Here is a 21,279-nt window from a genome sequence, read left to right on the forward strand (position 1 = left end):
TTTTTGGTCCTCCAATAATCGGTATCGGCGTTGAAAAATCATAATCGGTCGACCTTTAGTTGGCACATCAGCGTTACCGACGTCAGACGAGTCACGACACTTCTCAAACCGCTCGGACCCTACAGACATCTTCGGGAGAAGACTGATTTTTCGGGATGTCTCATGGTCTGATAAACACCTCTGTAGCTCGGCCAACTATCACGGACGCGGAAGGCTGACATAGGCGGATGTGATGGATTGAGACAGCCCATACAACAAGAAAGAAATTATTACTGATATCATGGATTTTGATGGGATTTATTTAATTTTTTACTTAAGACTGATGGGTGCTTCAATAGACATAAGGATTTTAACTGCCAGCATAGTGTTATCAAAAAAAATGTAAACACCCACTTGTTGCGCAGATCTCTGCAGCTAGCTGTGTGGTTGACTGTGTTTACATGATCGATCCAGTCCTGTGAGGAAAAAACAAAAGAAAATAAAAAGAAATAATGGTTAGATATCTAACAGTCCAGCAGAGAGATGTGATTGGTAGGATCACATTTACACCACCATAGTGCCTATGCTTGTGTATGCATTAAGGAGAGTGGTGGAAATGTATTATGTATATTTAGGGGTATTGTTGATATGCATAGGTCTTCCATATCTTGAATGCATTCCTCAATAACCTATCAAAAATAAATGTATTGAAACTACTTGTTCAAGTTTGAGGCATCAAATCAAATGGCAAAGTACTAAAGAAAGTATCAAAATTTGAAGTTAGAGACAATTTGGCAACAACCTGTAAACAAAATGTAAATTGCAATAATGGTGTTTCTTGTATTAAAACAGCATTGATAATGTTTTTTGTACACTGCAGAAGAGTGAATACTGGGTAAAGTTAGTCCTCTTCACCACAAATACGATTCAGCTTTTGCAGTTATATCCATGTCTTCTGTAATCTTCATCTTCTTCATCTTCGTCATTAGCAGAGTAAGGGTCAGGCTACTTTTTCAGGAGCAAATGTTTTTGTGTTTTTTTTATCCTTTAGTGTTTAGTTGTTTTTAATTGTTGAGCAACTCAACAGTAACACCAACCATATATGGATTTACAAAAGAACGGTTTGAAAGGAGAAGACACCGTGTACGGTTAGATGCACACAATAATGCGATTATTGTGGATAGTCAGATCAATAAAGTAGTTTAATAAAAACGTTTCCATGCTTTGCAAGAAGAACGATTTCCTTAATAGTGCTGTTTACATGGGCACATCTGGAATCAGGCTACCTGATGCACTGACAAATGCAGAAAATTGCCAATCAAAATATACATTCTCCCACAGTGACCATGTTATTTTTGGGAAGCATATTTGATTCTGATTTCGGACATATAAAGTTTGTATGTGAAAACTATTTTTAAAGATGCATACATTGTTGTTCTGAATTCACTTCACTCTCGCTAAAGACAGAGGCTCGCTCAGCTGGTGCTAGCACAACAACAGATCACTGCTGGAATGCCAATTAAGGTATTTATATGTCCAAATAAAATGAAAGATTGTACAGAAAACCTGGTGCTTCAATCGGCGTAAGCTCACCAAACGTACAAACTGTTTATGTGAATCTGAACTGTTAAACCATTGCTTAAAATATGTTTACTTTTGTAAGTAGAATCAAATATGTGATGTATTTCACTGTGTTTTATGCCTGGTGTGTATGTAAAAGTGGTTATGGTGTTTAAAGGAAAAATCCAACCCACAACTCTTTTTCTCCTTTCTTCATTAGTCCATTGTTGATAGTCCCAAAAGGTTTTGCATCATCATGACAATGTGGCAAGTGACACTTTGCTTCTTGAAAGTCCAATATCTTGAAAACTTGACTGCTGACATTCAAAACGCTGTGGTACTGTATCAACAGTGGACTAATGGAAACAAATTCCAAAATATAGTTTGAGTGGATTTTTCCTTTAACTGCATTGGGCCTTTATAAAAGCTTAAAGGGATACTTTGTGATTTTGGCAATGAAGCCCTTTATCTACTTCCCCAGAACCAGAGGGACTCATTGATACCATTTCTCTGTATCCAGAATGATGGAAGTTAGAAGTAGATTGGCGAGCCAAAGCCAACTAGCATCAGCACAACAACTGGAAGTCTATGGTATCTACTAGCATGCTAGCAGTTGCCAAAGACTTCCAGTTATTGCGCTGACGCTAATTAGCAACGTCCTAACTGGACGCAGAGACAACAAATGGTATCCACGAGTTCATCAGACTCCAAAATCCTGAAGTATCCGTTTAACAAAAACAAAATCTCTGCTTGGCGAACAACGTGTGCGGTACAGGTACGGTACTCACCTTAGCCCGTTCACATTGCATGTCGCACAGGGAGCAGGTGTGGGGGTACACCTTCGGAGGGTCCGCCGAGAAATCACCTATCATGGTGGGTGTTGGGAGCCTCATGGTTGCGCTAGAGCTGCGTTTGGCACCGGAGGGTCTGGTTGATTTTGACGACTCACTCCTGGCTTCAAACTGTGGCCTTGATCTGGACCCTTCGCGCTCTGACCGAGATCTCGATGGCGGCTCTCTGACGGGCGTTCTTTTGTGCTTGTGAGTGTCGGGGATTGGAGCACGCCTCCTGTAGTCTTTGTCTTTCTTTGAGTCGGAAGAGTCGTCGTGCCGCCTTGGGGATTCAGCTTTACGTTTCAAAGACGAACCGGTGGACTCTGGTTTAGTCGCTCTCTCCTTGGACGGTAGCTCGCGTTTGTAAGAGTCCCTACCCTCTTCCGCCGCCCTACTCGCATGGCCGTAGTCGATAACTTTGCCCGCCGTTTGCGTCACACTCAGAAAAGTTGGGATGTTGGTCGTACATGAATGTGCAGGATGCCGCTGTGGGGGAGAAAGACGCAGCGGTGGCGGCAGGTTAGGAATAGCAGGGAGAGTTTGAGAGAACGCAGGAGGGCCTGTGTTTCTGTTTGTTTTGTGTATCTGTATGTCACGTAGGATGAAGGGCAGAGTGTCTGGAGTTAGTTGGTCATCAGGGTAGTGGCTGAGAACCTCCAGGTCATCGTTTGACAAACCGAAGCCGGCCAGGATACTGCCTGCGCTCTCGGGTACGTACAGACCCTGCATGTTTCCACCCTGTGGACGAGCCGGTGGAGGAACAGGAGCATTCCAGCTTTGCATGCCCCCTCCTGAATGCCCGCTATTGGGGTTAGCATGAGAGTGGGAGGATTGCTGGAGGTGCTGCTGCTGATTGAGACCAAAGAGTTTACTGGGAGTCTGGTAGTTGGACCAGTCCACATCTTGCATCTGATTCTGCTGGTCATCGCAGGAGAGCGAAACAAGGTTGTTGCTGTTAGAATAGGCAGTCTCTGAACTCCCACCCCGACCGTCCCCGAGCAGACGGGGATCTACACAGTGCTGCCGGGAGATCTGGGTATTCTGGTTGAGTAGTCGGTGGTCCTCGTCCCTCCCACCCTGAACACGGACAGAGATCGCTGACTCCAGCTCCTCGGGTAGCCGTGTTTGCGGCGGGAAGTGACCCGCCTGGTAGCTGTTCATCTGGGCCATGTTGTTGCTGCCCGTAGAGTGACCCGGTTGTTGTTGATGGTATGGCATGTTCCTGGGCCTGTTGAAGGGTGCCCCCTGTTGCTGAGGCTGGTACATGACGGGAGCAAGCGGCTGAGCGATGTTGTTGGCAGCTGCTTGCTGGAGAAGGTTGAGCAGGGCCCGTTGCTGGTTGCCGTGGTTACTGGCAGCGGCGATGATGCTCAGTTGGTGCAGGGCTAGCTGGGCTTCGATCTGGGCCAGGCGGATAGCCGCGGACGGTCCGAAGAGGAACGGGGTTCCCCGGCCTATGGTACCGAAGGCACTGGCTGCCCTATCTGCCCAAGCTGATAGAGGGTAGAGCTGGGATGGACTTTCTGTGAGCAACGCGAAGCTGAGAGGTGGAAAGCAGAAACAGGATTATAGATGCTGGGCCTCCTCAATTTTGATTTGCTTGAATTATTTCTTCTTATTGGTATTCTTACAGGAGGGGGTCCCTGTGGAGTGAGAAATGTCTATGATTTCACCGTTTTTGTTTCCTTTTAAATTGAGGAGGGGGAAAATTCCGTCATCTTCTCTTAAACATCTTGCAGTCATGCTCTTTTACAGGGTGGAAAAGCAAAGAAATGTTAACTATTCAACACCATTAGACTTACCATCAATTTGATACAAAGGCCAATAAAAGAATAACATGTGTAAGTACAAAAATAAGTACAACAATGAAACGTACCCAATGGCACTTGTTTTGGACCTACCCACCACTAACAATTTTCTGGGAGAAAAACTAAACTGAGCTAATGGGCATGTTAAGATGTCCTAGAAGAATGGACCCATTGCTACTTGCATCAGGTGTCACAGAAAACAGACCATTACTTACTTACACAACTCAATCTGAGTTGGATAAAAGACCAGCAACCTACTATAAAAATCAGTGGTATTGTGAGATATTTGAAAGGCTGCCACTGGAGAAAACAAATTCCATACTTCAGAACAAAGGTGGGGGAAATATGGGACCCCTTCATGATATCTTTCCCCTAATCTTGCAGATACCCTGAGAAATGTCATGGGTAATAAGAAAGAATGTTTATTTTTGTTAATGTAAAAAAAAAAGTAATTATGTAATGTACAGGTAACTGTCAAAATAAAGTAAATGCCAACATAAAGTGTCTTAATAGGGCGTTGGACCACCACGAGCCGTCAGAACAGCTTCAATGCGCCTTGGCAGATTCTACAAGTGTCTGGAACTCTACTGGAGGGATGCAACACCATTCTAACACAATAAATTCCATAATTTGGTGATTTGTTGATGGTGGTGTAGAACTGGGTTAAGATCTGGTGACAGATGGCCATAGCATATGGTTTACATCGTTTTCATTCAACAAACCATTTAGTGACCACTCGTGCCATGTGGATGGGGACATAGTCATCTTGGAAGAGACCACTCCCATCAGGATAGAAATTCTTCACCATAGGTTGACGGTGATCACTCACTCAGAATGGCTGTGTATTTCTTGGCATTTACCTTGCCCCCCGTAAGGGACTGAGTGGACCTAAACCAAATGTTCACTTCGGTGAACTGTTGGAATCATGGAAATGTATTATTCTAATTCCATAGTTAGAATATAATAGCGGACACTTTGAATACAGTGCTGGTTGACATGAAAATGAACAAAAATGCCATAGAGACAGGGTAGCAACCAAAGTGTTGGTAAGTGTTTCTTAGGGGTCCCTATAATCTTTGGCTACACGTAATGTTCTCTTAGCTATTGCATGTAGCGAACATACTCAGGCTTCACGTATCCCTCTGATTTAGAAGATAAATGTTGCACAAACATTCTGATTTAGGTCTACACCATCACTGGTATTATCAGGCTGTATAGCTAGTTCAATTTTCTCTGACTCAGTACATTTATTAGCTAACGGGGCTAGGTATGTGTGGAAAGCAGCACAGAAAGAGAGTGGAAAGAGATGACTCAAGTAGTGGAGTAAACTATAAAAATGGACATTACACATGGCATATCAGATTTAACAAACCAAACATTCAAATACCGTTATAGAAGGTAAAGTAAAAACCCAAACCGGTCCGAACACCAAATACCGGTATATTTGAGCAATAAGGGAAGAGGAGGTGTGGTATATGGCCAATATACCACAGCTAACGACTGTCCTTAATCACGACATAATGCGGAATGACTGGATACAGGCCTTAGCCATGGTATATTGGCCATATACCACAAACCCCAGACATGCCTTATTGCTATTATAAACTGTTTACCAAAATAATATATATGTTTTGCCATACTCGTTGTATACAGTGTGATATACCACAGCTGTCATCCAATCAACATTCAGGGCTCGAACCACTCAGTTTATAATGTAAAATACGGTATACCAACCAGCCCTGTCACTTTTGTTTTCTGTTGCTTATGTTATGTTTTATGTAATCTTGATTCTTGCTTGTATTCAAATATATGTATAATTTGCTATGATGTTGACCTGAAACAACAATATTAAGGGAAAACTGATTATACATAAATTCAATAGAAGCCCAAACAGCAGTATTTTATAACATCGTTTTCAGATGACAGACCAATTCAATTATAATGGCGTCCGCATGCTTCTCAGCCGAAACAGTTCAGAAGGGTTTGTGCATGTATTACGATGACATTGTGACGTTTCGTTAGTTTTGAACTTCAGTAAAGTTTTCTTTGGTTGTTCGGGCACAGACATTTTTCTCTCGAGGCAAGCCGAAGTCAGTAGTAGCCAGTCTACGCCCCTTTCATCTGTGCCTGGTCAACAGCAGGGATTTTTCAATAAAGTCTTTGTTGTCATTCAATGAGAGACTGCTCATTTTCACACACATTTTTTCATTAAGAAATACTGCACCACATCTTAGTTAGATGTAAAAATTGGGCGACTAAGATCTCCTCTGCAAAAACATCACAATTAATGACCGAATTCTTGAATTATCTTAGATTAATTCTTACTATTTAGAGGAAGTGTATACTGGCTCCGGAGTTTCAAAGTGCTATTGCTGCCCTTTTCAAATTTTTAAAGAGAAGGTATTTTAAGGGAGTATGTGAGAACACTCGTTCGGTTTGCATAGGCGCCAGTCGAACTGAAGCATGCTGACGCCTTAACCCTATAAAGCTGTGTAGTAATTTAATGTTTTATTTTTATTATTTCTCTTGATATGGAAGATACTGGGCTAGTATGGCCAGACATATGATCATCCAGTAGAGGCTGGTGGGAGGAGCTATAGGAGGACACTCATTGTAATGGCTGGAATTAAATGGAACAGTCAAACGTGGTTTCCATTCGTTTGTGCTTGATATTGTTGCATTTATTCCATTCCCGCCATTACTATGAGCCCGTCCTCCTATAGCTCAACCCACCATCCTCCATTGCTGTCATCAATAGGCCTTAAAGGTCGTTAGCCTCTATCAATGGAATATGTTCCTAGTTACTGCACTCATTGTAATTTGAACAGAATCCTATATACACTTGTCCTTTCTTATGTATATATTCTGCTCTTTGAGACTGATGTATGATGCCAACCCAGATTAGCTTCTAACTAACCCATCGCTAATATCCACACAAGCTTGCTTGACCTGTGTATTAAATCTGTGCAGGATGATGATGGACTTCTCAATTACAAGATATACTATCATCAGAGTCTGCCATATTACAGTGCTTGTTTACGGAAAACGCCAGAGTCAACTCTGTGCTAATTAGCTATCTGCATCTCCGAACACCTGAGTATTAACAGAAGACGGACGCCACAAACCTGTTGTCACATAAAGATACTATCAGCTGCAACTGCGTTAACCCGGTCCAACTCCGCCCCTTTCTCAATGTTCAAAAGAGAAACGGGGTGTGCCTTTGGTGGTTAGTTATGCGTCATTCTGGTCATGCGCGCCGAAACCAACGTAGCTTGTTCGTTAGCCAGTAACTACATGTGTTGACGTCATTTCAAAAGATTTGTTTTTGGAGAAATGGCACTTTGGTCAAATATCGTATTAATCCTATTTTATTTTTAAGCATTTAATGACCTGGTATGATGGTGCATTGATCAGTTATACCGTTTGAATTACGTTATTTTTGCCCAAAGACGATCTTTAAAACAGTAACTTTATATTTTCCATTTGTGAAATTGTTTTGATGTGATATGAAAGTAGAAAGCTTTATATTTCTAGAACCATACCGCAATTTAAAATCGATTCACATTTAGATTGATTATTTGTCTGACAGCCAATTCGCCTCTAAATAGAACATGTAACGGTAAGGCCCTTGCACTATTAGCTTCTAGTCCATTATTGGGCTACTAGCAACATAGCTGTAGGTGGCCGGTTATTCATTTACATGAGTTAGATCGCTAATATAAACACGACTTTCTCTAACTGTACTGTAAAGTTAGCATATACATTATATACATACTGCACAAGATGTCAAATGCCGCTTAATTACAAACGCATTGATTCGCTCTGATGCTAACCAGTTGAAATGAGGACAGTTAGTTACAATGCTAAGTTAGTTAGCTAGCTAACCTAATCAGCAAGCTCCTGTAATGCCCATTTTATCGGATAGTACCAACCAGCTGTGCACTCGTTCAAATACATTCCTGTCGTTTTATAACATATGTTTGCGGATAAACACGTTCCACATTGACTAGCTGCAGTGTCCGAATAAATGCAGCTTTCCAGGCCTAACGTTAGGTTAGCTAGCTAGCTGCATTGTAAAGCCATTTTGTTTTTTTGCTGCGATCCCAGTAGCAGAAGGAAGAAGCATGAATGGTATTTTATCCCCGAACGAACGGTGATTAATATCCGTGAAGATGCTATTTTTGAAAATAATCTGTTTAGACATAGCTACCTGTCATACAATACCGGGTGTGGTTCTTTGTTTGTCTTCGTGGGACCTGCTGAAATCGGCTCTTCTCTTCCCTGTGAAGAAGGATATAACCGCTTGCGCAAAAAGCCCTACAATGAAAACAGGCTGACTAATCGAGAGCAGAACCAATGATTAAATCGAATCTTATTGCGACTTTTCTGTTTAGAAAAGTCGAACGGCACACATACAGTATCTTCTTTTCTGTCAAAATGTGTAAATTATAGTTTATTCATCGCTATAACTTATGTAAACTACAAACAACGTTTCTACCACTCTACCAGCATAAGTTATTTAGTGCTCCTATTTGCAATTGTTTTGTGAAATTTTGACAGATTGCATATTTGGTCAATATTGAGATATCAGACATTTGTTATGGGCAACTTTTGCTATTAGATACCTACTGTTATGTTAGTGTCATGTACTGTACACTTTAATTTTTTCAAAACAGTACATACATTCGGGATGAGGCTAAATTAGGATTTGAGACTGCATCAACCTCAACACTCTTTCTCTTAACAATGCAAACATGTCTAAATAGATTTTTAAAGTCACTACTGATGAGACTAAATAAAGTTGTATGGAATTGACTGTGTCCTGTGAATGGCTGTTCCCAACATTCCGGTGTGTCTGTGGCCAAAGCTCCCATGACCCTCTCATTAGCTCGTCACTTGACAAATTATCAGGCTTGTAACGGCAGCTGCCTTCATTCCTCCTGGGTCATATTAAACTGCTGTCATACACACACTGATAGACAGAGGCTGTGTACGTGTGAGAAAGAGAAATAGTGTGTTTGTGAGATATAGGCCTAGGTCCGGCAGAATGGGCGTTTTGTGTGTGTGTGTGCATGTGTTTATGAGAGACAGAAGCTGTACGTTTGAGAGACAGAGGGAATGATGGAGAGAAGGGGGGACGAGAGAGAGAAGGAATGAGAGACAGCGTGCCGGTGTGTTTAAACATGCCACAGACATCTGATCCAAGCGATGTATTCGATACCAGAAACATTTAAAAACAGACACAGTAACACATGATCCATCCATGCCGGCCTGGTAATCGATATGGGGATGAACTATCTGACAACATTATGTACTGTATGCGCTATCTCTCTCAGTGGGTTTGGTGGTGGTGGGGGTCCGAATGACTTGCCTCTCAATCATATTTCCTGTCATAACTGGTTGCTGTTTGCGTCACCAAAGTGCACCTGTGGGCAATGTCCCCCGTACCCCACGGCGGCCGATGCTAGATTTGGAGACATGTCGTGGGGATGAAAAACACACAACCCCTGCCATTGGAATCCACCTCACCTCTGAACTCTGAGTCAGATTATATATATTTTTTCTTCATCATGCAAATTCCCATCACCCAACCTGCCTGACTCCCTTGCTGTGTCCCATCTCTCTCTCTCTCTCTCTTACTCCACTCCTCCCTTTCTTTCTCTCTTATCTCCCCCCTATCCCTCGCCACCGCCCCAGGGCCCCTACCCCTCGCCACCACACCTGTTCGCAGATTTCTTTGGAGTCACTCATGTTTCATGATCAATGAGGTGAAGATACATTTGGCTGTCGTAAATTTACCCCTTAGCCCCGCGCCTCACCCCTCAGCCTCATGACAATCATTTTTTATTGGACAGAGATGCACATTATTCAAACACCTGTCTGAATGGATAAACAAGTGCTTACAATGTTGACAGGATAGGGTAAGGAATGGACGGGACGGCTAGCAAACGTAGGCAGGGAGATACACGGATCATGGGCAGGCAGCATTAGCTCATGGAGATGTACGTATGCCATCTTGTATGTGTACAAAACAAATACCAACCATATCACAAGATGGCAGGATGTATGCTGTTGCTAGGCGTGCTGCATGAGCATGTGAAGACAAGCCAGTGACTACTGTCCGTCCATGACAGTGGAGGGTGTGTTCAGTTACTTTCCCATTCTAAGGGAAAAGAAGAAGATGATGATGGTGATGCATGTGACATGTTACTGTCACAGGTAATAATATGGTTATTGTTGGGGGGGGGACAGAACATGCCTGTAAATCCTCCAGGCATTCCATAAACCGTGTGACTACGATTTCAAATAAAATAGGGACCTACCTTTTTTTTATGTCCAGGGTATTTCTGTGGCGTAGTGCATTTATATAATAATCAAATCAAATTGTTAATCAAACCTCATGACTAACCACACTGAGAAAATAACATATCTCTATTTCGCCAGTCTCAACTGAATAAGATGATCATGTGCTCTTGCTACCAGAATATCCCTAACAAGTACACTCTCACCGCCCATCTTGTTCCGTAGACCCAGCACTCTCTTATATCAGCCGCACGCGTCCTCAGATTACAGAGCCCCAACTACTACTGCTGATGCATGGTGTGTGGTTGTCGTTGTTGTCGTAAGCCTACCCTAGGTGCTGGGACAAAGGTGGAGGGTTGTGGGGGGAGTCGGGTTGTGAAGGCACGTGCGTGGTGTTTAAAATCAACCTCGGAACGATGAGAGGAGACACTGAAGTGATTTGGTGCAGACAGGAGGAAAATGATACAGATGCCCCAGGTGGGACAACCAGAGTGGTATGGGGTGTTTCTTACTTCCCCCCATGGGGTTTGCATCATCAGCAGTCAAAGCCAGCAGAAGACAGCCTGGGTGTTAACAGTGCTGCATAATGGATTGGCTTCCAGTCTGGCTTGTGATATCATTAATGTGTAATACAGTACTACAGTGTGGGACTAATTAAGAGCAGGTGGTGGACTGGAGAGGATTTAGTCCGACTGAATTCAGAAGTCAGACTTCCATGCTAGAGAAAATCTCTCCTCCGGACCCCCAGCCGCTCCATGTATTTGATGTATTCCAAAGCTAACACACATGATTCAACTTGTCAACTATATAATTATCAAGCCCTTTGATAGGTGAATCAGGTGAACGAGTTCAGGGGTACAACTAAATTGTGAAACTACTGGGGTCCCAGAGGAGAGGTTTGAAAACCTCTGTGCTAGAGAGGTATCTCAGCAATCCACCTTGAGGTTGAACTGGCCCCTACCCTTGAGTTTGAACTGGCCCATAACCTTGAGATTGAACTGGCCCCTAAACACAGACCTAGGATCAGATGTCCCCAGCCTAAATCCTCATTAGGATAGAACATATCTGACCCTGGAACCAGCGGTTAAGGTCAACTCCTATCAACTCCTACAACAGAACATACTGTAGTTAAACCAAGGAACAACACAATCAATAGGGAAACGTAGCTTTGTTTGCACATCATGAATATTCCTCAGTAGATGAACTGAATCTGCCCACACTGTTGCCTAGAGGACCGCTAACATATCTATTACACTCAAGGGGATTGGACTGGATGAATCACTCAATCTAACACCCCTGAACTGTTAGGATGAAACACCCCTGAACTGCCCTGTTGGTCTCCCACCCCGACCCCTCTCTGCAGTGTGGCAGTAATGCATGACAGGTGTAGTCTTCATGACATTGAGCGGAACGCAGTAGTCGGGGGTGTAAATTAACAGCGTCGCCAGCCGTTCCGTTCCACACCCTCAAACATCCCAGAGTGGCTGAGCCATCAACAGCTCCATGCAAATCACTGGGCAATAGAAATGCAGAATGGAGATTCAATGAGAGAATGTCGCACTGTAGCAATTAAAATGGATCATAGGGTTTAAGTGCTGAACTTTGCTCCAGAATTCCAGTAGTAAGGAGGAGAACGAAAAAACAAACCACCAACTAAACCATATTTTCTCTCTCTTCTCTCCCTCTCTCGCTCACTAGCAGTTCATTTAGCTCACACTCTCCCTCTCTCTCTCTGACACCATCTCTCTCAAGTGTCCATCACGAGTGCTTAGGACATAAATCTTATTTAGGACTCCTCTTATTTTTAGACCCAAGAGTGGTGGACATAGGCTAGTGGCGATCACTCTAAGGCAACGTCGCAAATGGCAGCCTTTTGCACACAGTGCATTACTTTTGACCAGGGCCCACAGGGATGACCCCAGGGTTCTGGACAAAAGTAGTACACTATTTAAGGAATAGGGTGCTATTCGGGATGCAGCCTAAGACTCCTCTCGCTCCCAAGGGTGAAGGAGGTCACTGCTGAGACTGCTACAGTCAGAACCTACCTACAGAAACACAAAGTTTCCCAGTTGTGTAAAAACATTCTGTTACGCCCAAACAATGTGTCCCTTAAGCTAAATGTGCCTGAGCTAAGGCTTTATAAATGGATGGTATGCGATGCTTAATAACTAGGTTACGTAGTGCCTGTTGGGCAGCGGCCAGTTCCAAGTGATTTACAAATACAATGATTTATGATATCGCCTTCCCCCTTTAACCAATCTACTAGAGCATTGGTAATGAACGGTGGCCATCATGTCCGTCTAGCACATCGCTAATTTGTGCTAGTCAGGTACACGGCGTGACATTTCTGTGCAGAGGGGCGCACCACCAAATAAAAATAAACCCAGAAGAACCTGATGACTTTATGTTCCTACAGGCAATGGGATATAGGTAACTTGTGTTTAATAAGCACCTCAAAATAGGCTAAGCCGTTACTAAGGGACAACATTATAGACCAGTGGTTCCCAACTCCAGTCCTCGAGTAACCCCAACAGCACCCATTTTAGTTGTCGCTGTGGACAAACATACCTGATTCAACTCCTTGAGGGCCTGATGATTAGTTGACAAGTTGAATCAGGTGTGCTTGTCCGGGACAACAAGAAAAACATCTACTATTGGGGGCATTCGAGGACTAGAGTCAAGAACCACTGTTATAGACCATCACATATTTTGACACTTTATTCTCTGCTGTATCTACAATGTGATTTAGTTACACCGTCCTACGTGCCGTCCCATCGGATGTAGGCATCGTAAAGGCCATGCAGACTGTGTTTCATTGACAAGCATCTTATGATGTATTCAGATTCAGTTACATCTAATTTCAGTCACACAGATATTTGTGTTTCCTCTGAGCGTGACACATTCAAAGCGATGTCCTAGAGCAGGGATGGCCAACTCCAGTCTTCAGGGGCCTGATTGGTGTCACACTTTTGCCCCAGCCCCAGCTAACACACCTGACTTCAATAATCAACTAATCAGGATCTTCAGTTTAGAATTAGTTGAATCAGCTGTGTTTGCTAGGGATGGGGAAACAGTGTAACACCACTCCGTCCCGCGAGGACTGGAATTGCCCATCCCTGTCCTACAGAGCATGGGTCCAGTGTGTCTGGCTGTGTGAATAATGAGAGGAATAGGGGAGGAGGGACGTCCTCTCGGCCTCTGTTACTTGGCAGACCCCAGAACCCTTACTCAGACTTAGAGTGCCCCACTCAGATCCCCCTTGGCATAAACTGACCCTTCAAACTGCTTCCAACAGATGAGATCAGTTATCGTGAGGTGTGATATGAATCTCCTCAAGTGACTGAAGGCTGAAATAGTCTCAGTTAGGTAAAACTACGCACAAAGGCAATGGATGCAGCACAACAGCACACGTGTAATAACAATGAAGAGATGTTTGGTGTTGTGGCTCAGTCGTTAGAGCATGGCACTTTCAACGCCATGGGTCGTGGATTCAATTCCAGCTGTGGCCACCCATAATTAAGGTTTATCTGGATATTTCACTCTTAATCTGGTGACTTTTGTCCTGGCAGAAAAGTCACCAGTCTTGACCTTTTAACAAGGGCAATGCCTTGTGATGTTTTGTGGGGCACGAGTGTTTGTCGGGCATTTATTAATTGATTCCCTGACTCACAAAGCAGTCAAACCACGTGCCTGAAAGACAGTGTTGCCACTGTTATAAACACTTTGATTTACACCTTTAGTTCACAAGCCCAACGTTGTGAAAAGCTGCAGGCCGGGTTCTAGCGCCGTGGGCAGTTAAAGTACATTTATATGGCCCCCATGACCCACAGTGGCCACCTGTGACTGTCACATTGCATGTGTATAAACGTATTTTATTGTTTTCTCTTGCGTAGTTCTGACATGGCCAACCTTTTTAGAGTGTTTATTTTAGATCCTCGGCAACTCGTGGCACGATGTGTCAGTGGAATGCCACACAGTTTGATGAGGTATAGGTTATGCACGTACTTACTGTGGTGTTTTCACAATCTTTCTGAGAGATCATTCTGAGAGATCATTCTGAGAGATCATTCTGAGAGATCATTCTGAGAGATCATTCTGAGAGATCATTCTGAGATCATTCTGAGAGATCATTCTGAGAGATCATTCTGAGAGATCATTCTGACTGCGGTGAAATAGACAATTGGCCAAATTAGGAGAAGATCACACCCACACGTCATGATCTGATCATTTGTCTTATTTAAGACCCTGTTTGAACCTCTAATCAAGCAGGTTTTAAAGACTGTTACAAGTCCTAGAACTAGGTTAATGTGAGGGTTAAAGGGTCACACACAGAGAGGAGGGAAACAGCCCTATAACTAGGTTAATGTGAAGGTTAAAGGGTCACACACAGAGAGGAGGGAAAGAGCCCTAGAACTAGGTTAATGAGAGAATTAAAGGGTCACACACAGAGAGGAGGGAAACAGCCCTAGAACTAGGTTAATGTGAGGGTTAAAGGGTCACACACAGAGAGGAGGGAAACATCCCTAGAACTAGGTTAATGTGAGGGTTAAAGGGTCACACACAGAGAGGAGGGAAACAGCCCTAGAACTAGGTTAATGAGAGAATTAAAGGGTCACCCACAGAGAGGAGGGAAACAGCCCTATAACTAGGTTAATGTGAGGGTTAAAGGGTCACACACAGAGAGGAGGGAAAGAGCCCTATAACTAGGTTAATGTGAGGGTTAAAGGGTCACACACAGAGAGGAGGGAAACAGCCCTATAACTAGGTTAATGTGAAGGTTAAAGGGTCACACACAGAGAGGAGGGAAACAGCCCTAGAACTAGGTTAATGTGAGGGTTAAAGGGTCACACACAGAGAGGAGGGAAACAGCCCTAGAACTAGGTTAATGTGAGGGTTAAAGGGTCACACACAGAGAGGAGGGAAGTGAGACAGTGTAATTAGGGAAAACAGTGTTAGCAGGGAAAACAGTGGAAACCCAGGGGGTGTTAGCAAGGAAAACAGTGGAATCACAGGGGGTGTTAGCAAGGAAAACAGTGGATTGTAGCGCTCAGCAAGCTCCAACTTGTGTCATGCACCAAGTTGTGTCAAGAGCAAACACGTGTCAAGTGCCAACCCGTGTCAAGCCAGAACAGTCACTATCACAGCCATGGACAATCCCTATCAACTCTACTTTGTTCTTACAGGCCTCTACAAACTTGAATATGTTATTGCACTTATGTAGCAAACAAATCCAAGGCCAAAGCAATAAGACCAGACAGGGGTTTTAAAAAAAGGAATGCGACAGGTGAGACTGCTCTCTGACAAGTGTCTGTGAGTGACTCAGGCAGCTAACGCGGCTGCCAATCACAAAACTCGCGGCTGCCAGTCGTAAAACCTTTAACCCCCCATATCCCCCTCAGAGAGTCTACCAGAACAAGACGAAGCATCATACGTTTCCAACTTAGCATACTCAACTCCCACCTCCCACAGGACCAAGAACATTAAACAGCTGATTTACTTAAGCTTAAACCTTCGTTAGTGTTCAACCCCATGATGATGGGATGATACATTGGATGTCATGAGTCTTTGTCTTATTGAGTTACAGTATTGTGCTCGCGGTCCTTAGAGACTTTTACACCAGAATCAATCCCTAATACCTCGCTAATGCTGCTAATGTTTAAATGGTATTTAGTGACTACTATACATATATGTTATTTCATAGTTTTGATGTCTTCATTATTATTCTACAATGTAGAAAATAGTAAAAAATAAAGTTAAACACTTTTGACTTGAACACAATAGTAAATGGTCCGTCCTCAATTAGACTTAACTCTATAGAGTGACCACATGTTGTCCTAGTTGTGCGGGACAGTCCCATATTTTGTCCCACGTCCCGCAACCAAGCAATCCTGTCCAGCATTTGATCAACAAATTCAAACGTCACTCATTTAGATTTTTTTTTTATAGATTTCCTTAAGAATTTCAGTCAGTCACTTGCAGTCACTTAGTGCTTATGTAAAGATTCTGAAAATATTCAGACCCCTTCCCCTTTTGCACATTTTGTTACATTACAGCCTGATTCTAAAATGTATTAAATTATTCTCTTTCCTCATCAATCTACACACAATACCCCATAATGAAAAAGCGAAAACAGGTTTTAGACATTATATATATATATATACATAAAACTGAAAAACATTATTTACATAAGTATTCAGACCCTTTGCTATTAGACTCGAAATTAGCTCAAGTGCATCCTGAATCCATTGATCATACTTGAGATGTTTCTACAACTTGATTGGAATCCATCTGTGGTAAATGCATTCCATTGGACATGATTTGGAAAGGCTCACACCTGTCTCTATAATGTCCCATGTAAGAGCAGAAACTAAGCCATGAGTTCAAAAGAATTGTCCGTAGACATCCGAGACAGGATTGTGTCGAAGCACCGATCTGGGGAAGGGTACCAAAACATTTCTGCAGCATTGAATGTCCCCAAGAACACAGTGGCCTCCAGTATTCTTAAATGGAAGAAGTTTGGAATCACCAAGACTTCCTAGAGCTGGCCACCCTTCCAAACTGAGCAATAGGGGGATAAAGGCCTTGGTCAGGGAAGTGACCAAGAACCTGATGGTCACTCTGACAGAGCTCCAGAGTTCCTCTGTGGAGATGGGAAAACCTTCCAGAAGGACAACCATCTATGCAGCACTCTACCAATCAGGTGTTTATGATAGAGTGGCCAGATAGAAGCCACTCCTCAGTAAAAGGCACATGACAGCCCGCTTGGAGTTTGCCAAAAGGCAGGTAAAGGACTCTCAGACCATGAGAAACAAGATTATCTGGTCTGATGAAACCAAGATGTAACTATTTGGCCTGAATGCCAAGCGTCACATCTGGAGGAAACCTGGCACCCTTCTATGGTGAAGCGTAGTGTGGGCAGCATCATGCTGTGGGGATGTTTTTTAATGGCAGGAAATGGGACACTACTCAGGATCAAGGGAAAGATGAACGGAGCAAAGTACAGAGAGATCTGTACTTTGTCAGAACCTGACTGGGGCAAAGGTTCACCTTCCAACAGGACAACGGCCCTAAGCACACAGCCAAGACAGCGCAGGAATGGCTTTGAGAGAAGTCTCTGAATGTCCTTGAGTGGCCCAGCCCGGACATGAACCCAATCGAACAGCTTTGGAGAGACTTGAAAATAGCTGTGCAGCGACACTCCCCATCCTTGGGTATGACGCTACAAGCTTGCCACACCTATATTTCGGGAGTTTCTCCGATTCTTCTCGGCAGACCCTCTCAAGATCTGTCAGGTTGAATGGGGAGCAATTTAATCAATTTTAGAATAACATAGTAACATAATAAAATATAGAAAATTCAAGGGGTCTGAATACTTTCCGAATGCACTGTATATGATAAGGATGTGGTACTGGTGACGTAAAACACTTCTCCAGTCATGGTTGAGATCTGATATTCTGCGCAAGACCAGACGTTGGGCCAATGTCACAGACCTAACATCAACTAATTCTCAAACGATTTGGGGCTAAATTCCAGCTAAACTTGGAGAGGACAGTTATGCTACTTACAGAAAGTGTGCTACCGATGAAGAGATACTAAAGTAAGCAAATAGCTGTATCAGACTGCAAGGTAATTTCACATTTGTGTTGCTTTCATATTTACTGCTACTTCACTCGATCCCGTTTTACATTCCCTGAGACCAACCAGAATTGTTTCCTTGGCCGCATATTGCAAGATTTTCATAAAACACATGTGGTTTCTTGTTTCTGCATCACTACATGTTGCACGAGGCAAAAGAGTAGCTTTGCTTCAATTAGCTCATTCGGTGCAGGGCTGTAGTGCTGCCTGAGTACACCGGGGCTGTAGTGCTGCCTGAGTACACCAGGGCTGTAGTGCTGCCTGAGTACACCGGAGTGTCGCTCAGCCACTTCTCACAATGGTGCTCATTTAGTCAAGTTAGATCAAAGCTGAATCAATGTCTTGGAAGATCACATAACGATGAGTTAGTATTCTACATAACACAACCATAGTACAACGTTACTGTCACACCAAACACACCACCATATGTCTTATGAGACTTTAGGATGGTTAGCTGAATAGTCAAAGAAAGAAAATATCATACACGGCCAAAACTGTGAATGTCCTGCAAAATCCTCCTGTTGTCCCACATCTGGATATTTTATTAAATGTGGTCACGGTACTAAAACTGTTTTTCTGCTTACTTATTTACCCCCCCTGTCCTTCATCACCGACTGACTGGGTTGGCTGTCAGTGGTCTCATTTACTGTTATGTGATGCGCCTCTGACTGTGCACTAAGCATTTACTGACTTAAGCCGTTGGATGGGGCAACATTAGGAACTTACTGTCTGTCGGACTGACAATAAAAGGGCGATGACAAGTTGGAGCCTATGGGGACTGCTCCTCGGCTCGCAGCTGTCTGCAGTAAATAAAAACATCTAGTTCACGACATACCACCCTACAACTGTTCAAAACAGCCCAATGTTTGTATTACAATTACGACAGCCATGGCCATGCTAAATGTTATATATATAAATATATACAGTATTTGTCATTTCTAAACAGAAACAAGAAAAGACTTACATAAAAGAAAAGCAGTACATTAAAAAATGACTTAAAAAGTTGGTAATAAACCCCGTCAACACTTTACACCACTTCATGGCAAAAGGTTTGGGCTAAATTTGACCTGATCACTTTCATAGAAGATTCAGCAGGAATTCCACAAAGTATTACACTAGGAGTTGAGTTAAAGCGTTGCACTACCACAGTCATTGAGTGTAGAATTACTAGCTGAGTCACAGTACGCCGACCCGGCGCTGTCAGCCAAGTCACTGTACTCAATTATTTTGTGGCTGAATTAGCGACTGTGCAAACTTAATTCTTTCAAGGATCAGAAATGAATCAAGTACCAGTTGTGATTGGTAGTAAAGGTAACAATAAAGGTAGAGTAGTACTGGTAGTGTTTCATTCTAGACCACAAACAAACACGATAGAAGACCATCTAAAAAGCTGTGCTGGTATTCAGCACAAATGCCATCCCACAACAAACACGTGTACACACACCTAAAGCAAACGGATGCCTGCATTATTTATAGAGCGCACTAAAACAGCATACCCCCCAGATCCCTTTACAATGCACTTCACCCATTTGACCCTGAGTCCCCTTACCCTTCACCCCCTGTACTATACCCTCTGACCCCTGAACCCTGACCTGACTCACTTGTTGCCTGGTTTTGTCAAGGCTGTGCAAGCTAGAGCTCTCTGCTGCTGGCCCATGTTCTGGACCAGGTTCTTCTTATTGTTCTTCTGCATCTCCTGGCCGGACTGGCTGGTACTCACAGACCAATGGGTCCAGATCCCAGTGAAAAGCTGCAGTTAATACTTGTCTATAATGACTACAGGCCGATCCAGGACAGGTCCAGTTAACACTGGTCTACATTGACTACAGGCCGATCCAGGACAGGTCCAGTTAACACGGGTCTATAATGACTACAGGCCGATCCAGGACAGCTGTAGACCCAGGCAGATCAAAGTAACAGTAATCCGTATAGCTGTCTTCAGAATCTTGAGTCTTCAGAATCTTGAGTCTTCAGAATCCTGAGTCTTCAGAATCTTGAGTCTTCAGAATCTTGAGTCTTCAGAATCTTGAGTCTTCAGAGTCTTCAGACAGAATTAGAATATTCGGGAACACATGTTCATCTTGTTGTAGTTGAATTGTCCAGCCTCTGAGGACATTTAGAACAAAAGAGGTAAAATGAGAACAAACAACGTTAGTTCATGGTTGGAGAACAGAGATTTCCGTCTGCAACATTTCCGTTGAGAAAAATCCATGTGCAACCAAAGCAGTTCATGATGAAGTGACCATGGTTCGCTGTTCGTCCCGCTTCCTTGCTTGAGCTCTCTCGCTCTCTTTGTTAATGTCCCTCTCTCACTGGCACTCATTCACTCCCTCTCCCTCTTTCTCCCCCTCTCTCTCATTCCTCACTATGTCACTCAGTTTGCTCATCTTCTGTCAGTCCTTCTTTCTGCCCCATGTTTCCTCACCCACAACTGTCTCCACTCTGTTTCTCTCTCCAGTCCCTCCCTCCCTCCCTCCCTCCCTCCCTCCCTCCCTCCCTCCTGTTCACACTCTCAGCCCCCAGCTGTTTTACGTAGCTCTGTTGACACAACCATACATACGATACAGAGCTCGATGGAACCTAATAAAGACCCAATGCTGACCCCGTGTGTAAGCTTAGTACAGGGAACCTGCCCAGACCAATCCAGACCCTCTACTGCATCCTCATTCTATAATCACAGACACATAGCCATCACTTTATGTCCTCATGTGACAAAACGCTGCTGGACTGGTGGCTACAAAGGGGCAGCCAATGTGGATATGTTGAGGGGATTCCAGGTCAAGCAGAGGGCTAGGGGACCTTAACCATGTGAAAGTGAAGTATCGTCTTCCAGCCAGACAGCTGAGTAAGAGGTACAAGTGCATCAGTCAGGGCCAGGCTGACAGAGCATGGAGGAAGAGGGGGCCTCACACCAGTGAGGGGAGGAATGCCATGATGCACTTCCTTGGTCTGGGGGTGGGATGGTGGGATGCGGGGCATTGGGAGGAAGGGGCATGTGGAGGAAGAAAGGTGGGGCTACGGGGGCTTCTTCAGGGTAGTCAGCTGTCACAGTGTTGGGTTGAGAGACAGGGAGGGGGTGAAAGGGAGATGGATGTCCTAGCTAAGGTCTTCCCCTCACTCACTGTGTAGAAGCTATTACCAACACACATTAACACTTTCTA

General features: G+C 43.7%; 1 protein-coding gene across 3 annotated transcripts in view; it reads right to left on the minus strand.

Moving 5' to 3' along the window:
• The window catches only part of LOC139403098 (zinc finger protein 638-like), a 43,907-nt gene extending 23,345 nt beyond the window's left edge, over positions 1 to 20,562 (minus strand). For 2 of the 3 annotated variants that reach the window (XR_011633278.1, XM_071146807.1), the window contains exons 1-3: positions 19,720 to 20,562; positions 2,328 to 3,912; positions 394 to 455 (exon numbers count right to left, since the gene is read on the minus strand). Coding sequence is in view for 2 of the 3 variants with exons in the window: in XM_071146807.1 (XP_071002908.1) it covers positions 394 to 455; positions 2,328 to 3,912; positions 19,720 to 19,811 (1,739 nt within the window). In the remaining variant the exon portion in view is untranslated. Of the gene's footprint in view, positions 1 to 393; positions 456 to 2,327; positions 3,913 to 8,390; positions 8,505 to 19,719 lie in introns of those variants that run through there. The other variant, XM_071146808.1, reaches the window with a different exon arrangement.
• Positions 20,563 to 21,279: the final 717 nt, after the last annotated feature.

The sequence above is a fragment of the Oncorhynchus clarkii genome, unplaced genomic scaffold (assembly GCF_045791955.1).
Source record: "Oncorhynchus clarkii lewisi isolate Uvic-CL-2024 unplaced genomic scaffold, UVic_Ocla_1.0 unplaced_contig_5339_pilon_pilon, whole genome shotgun sequence".
Taxonomy (NCBI): Eukaryota; Metazoa; Chordata; class Actinopteri; order Salmoniformes; family Salmonidae; genus Oncorhynchus; species Oncorhynchus clarkii.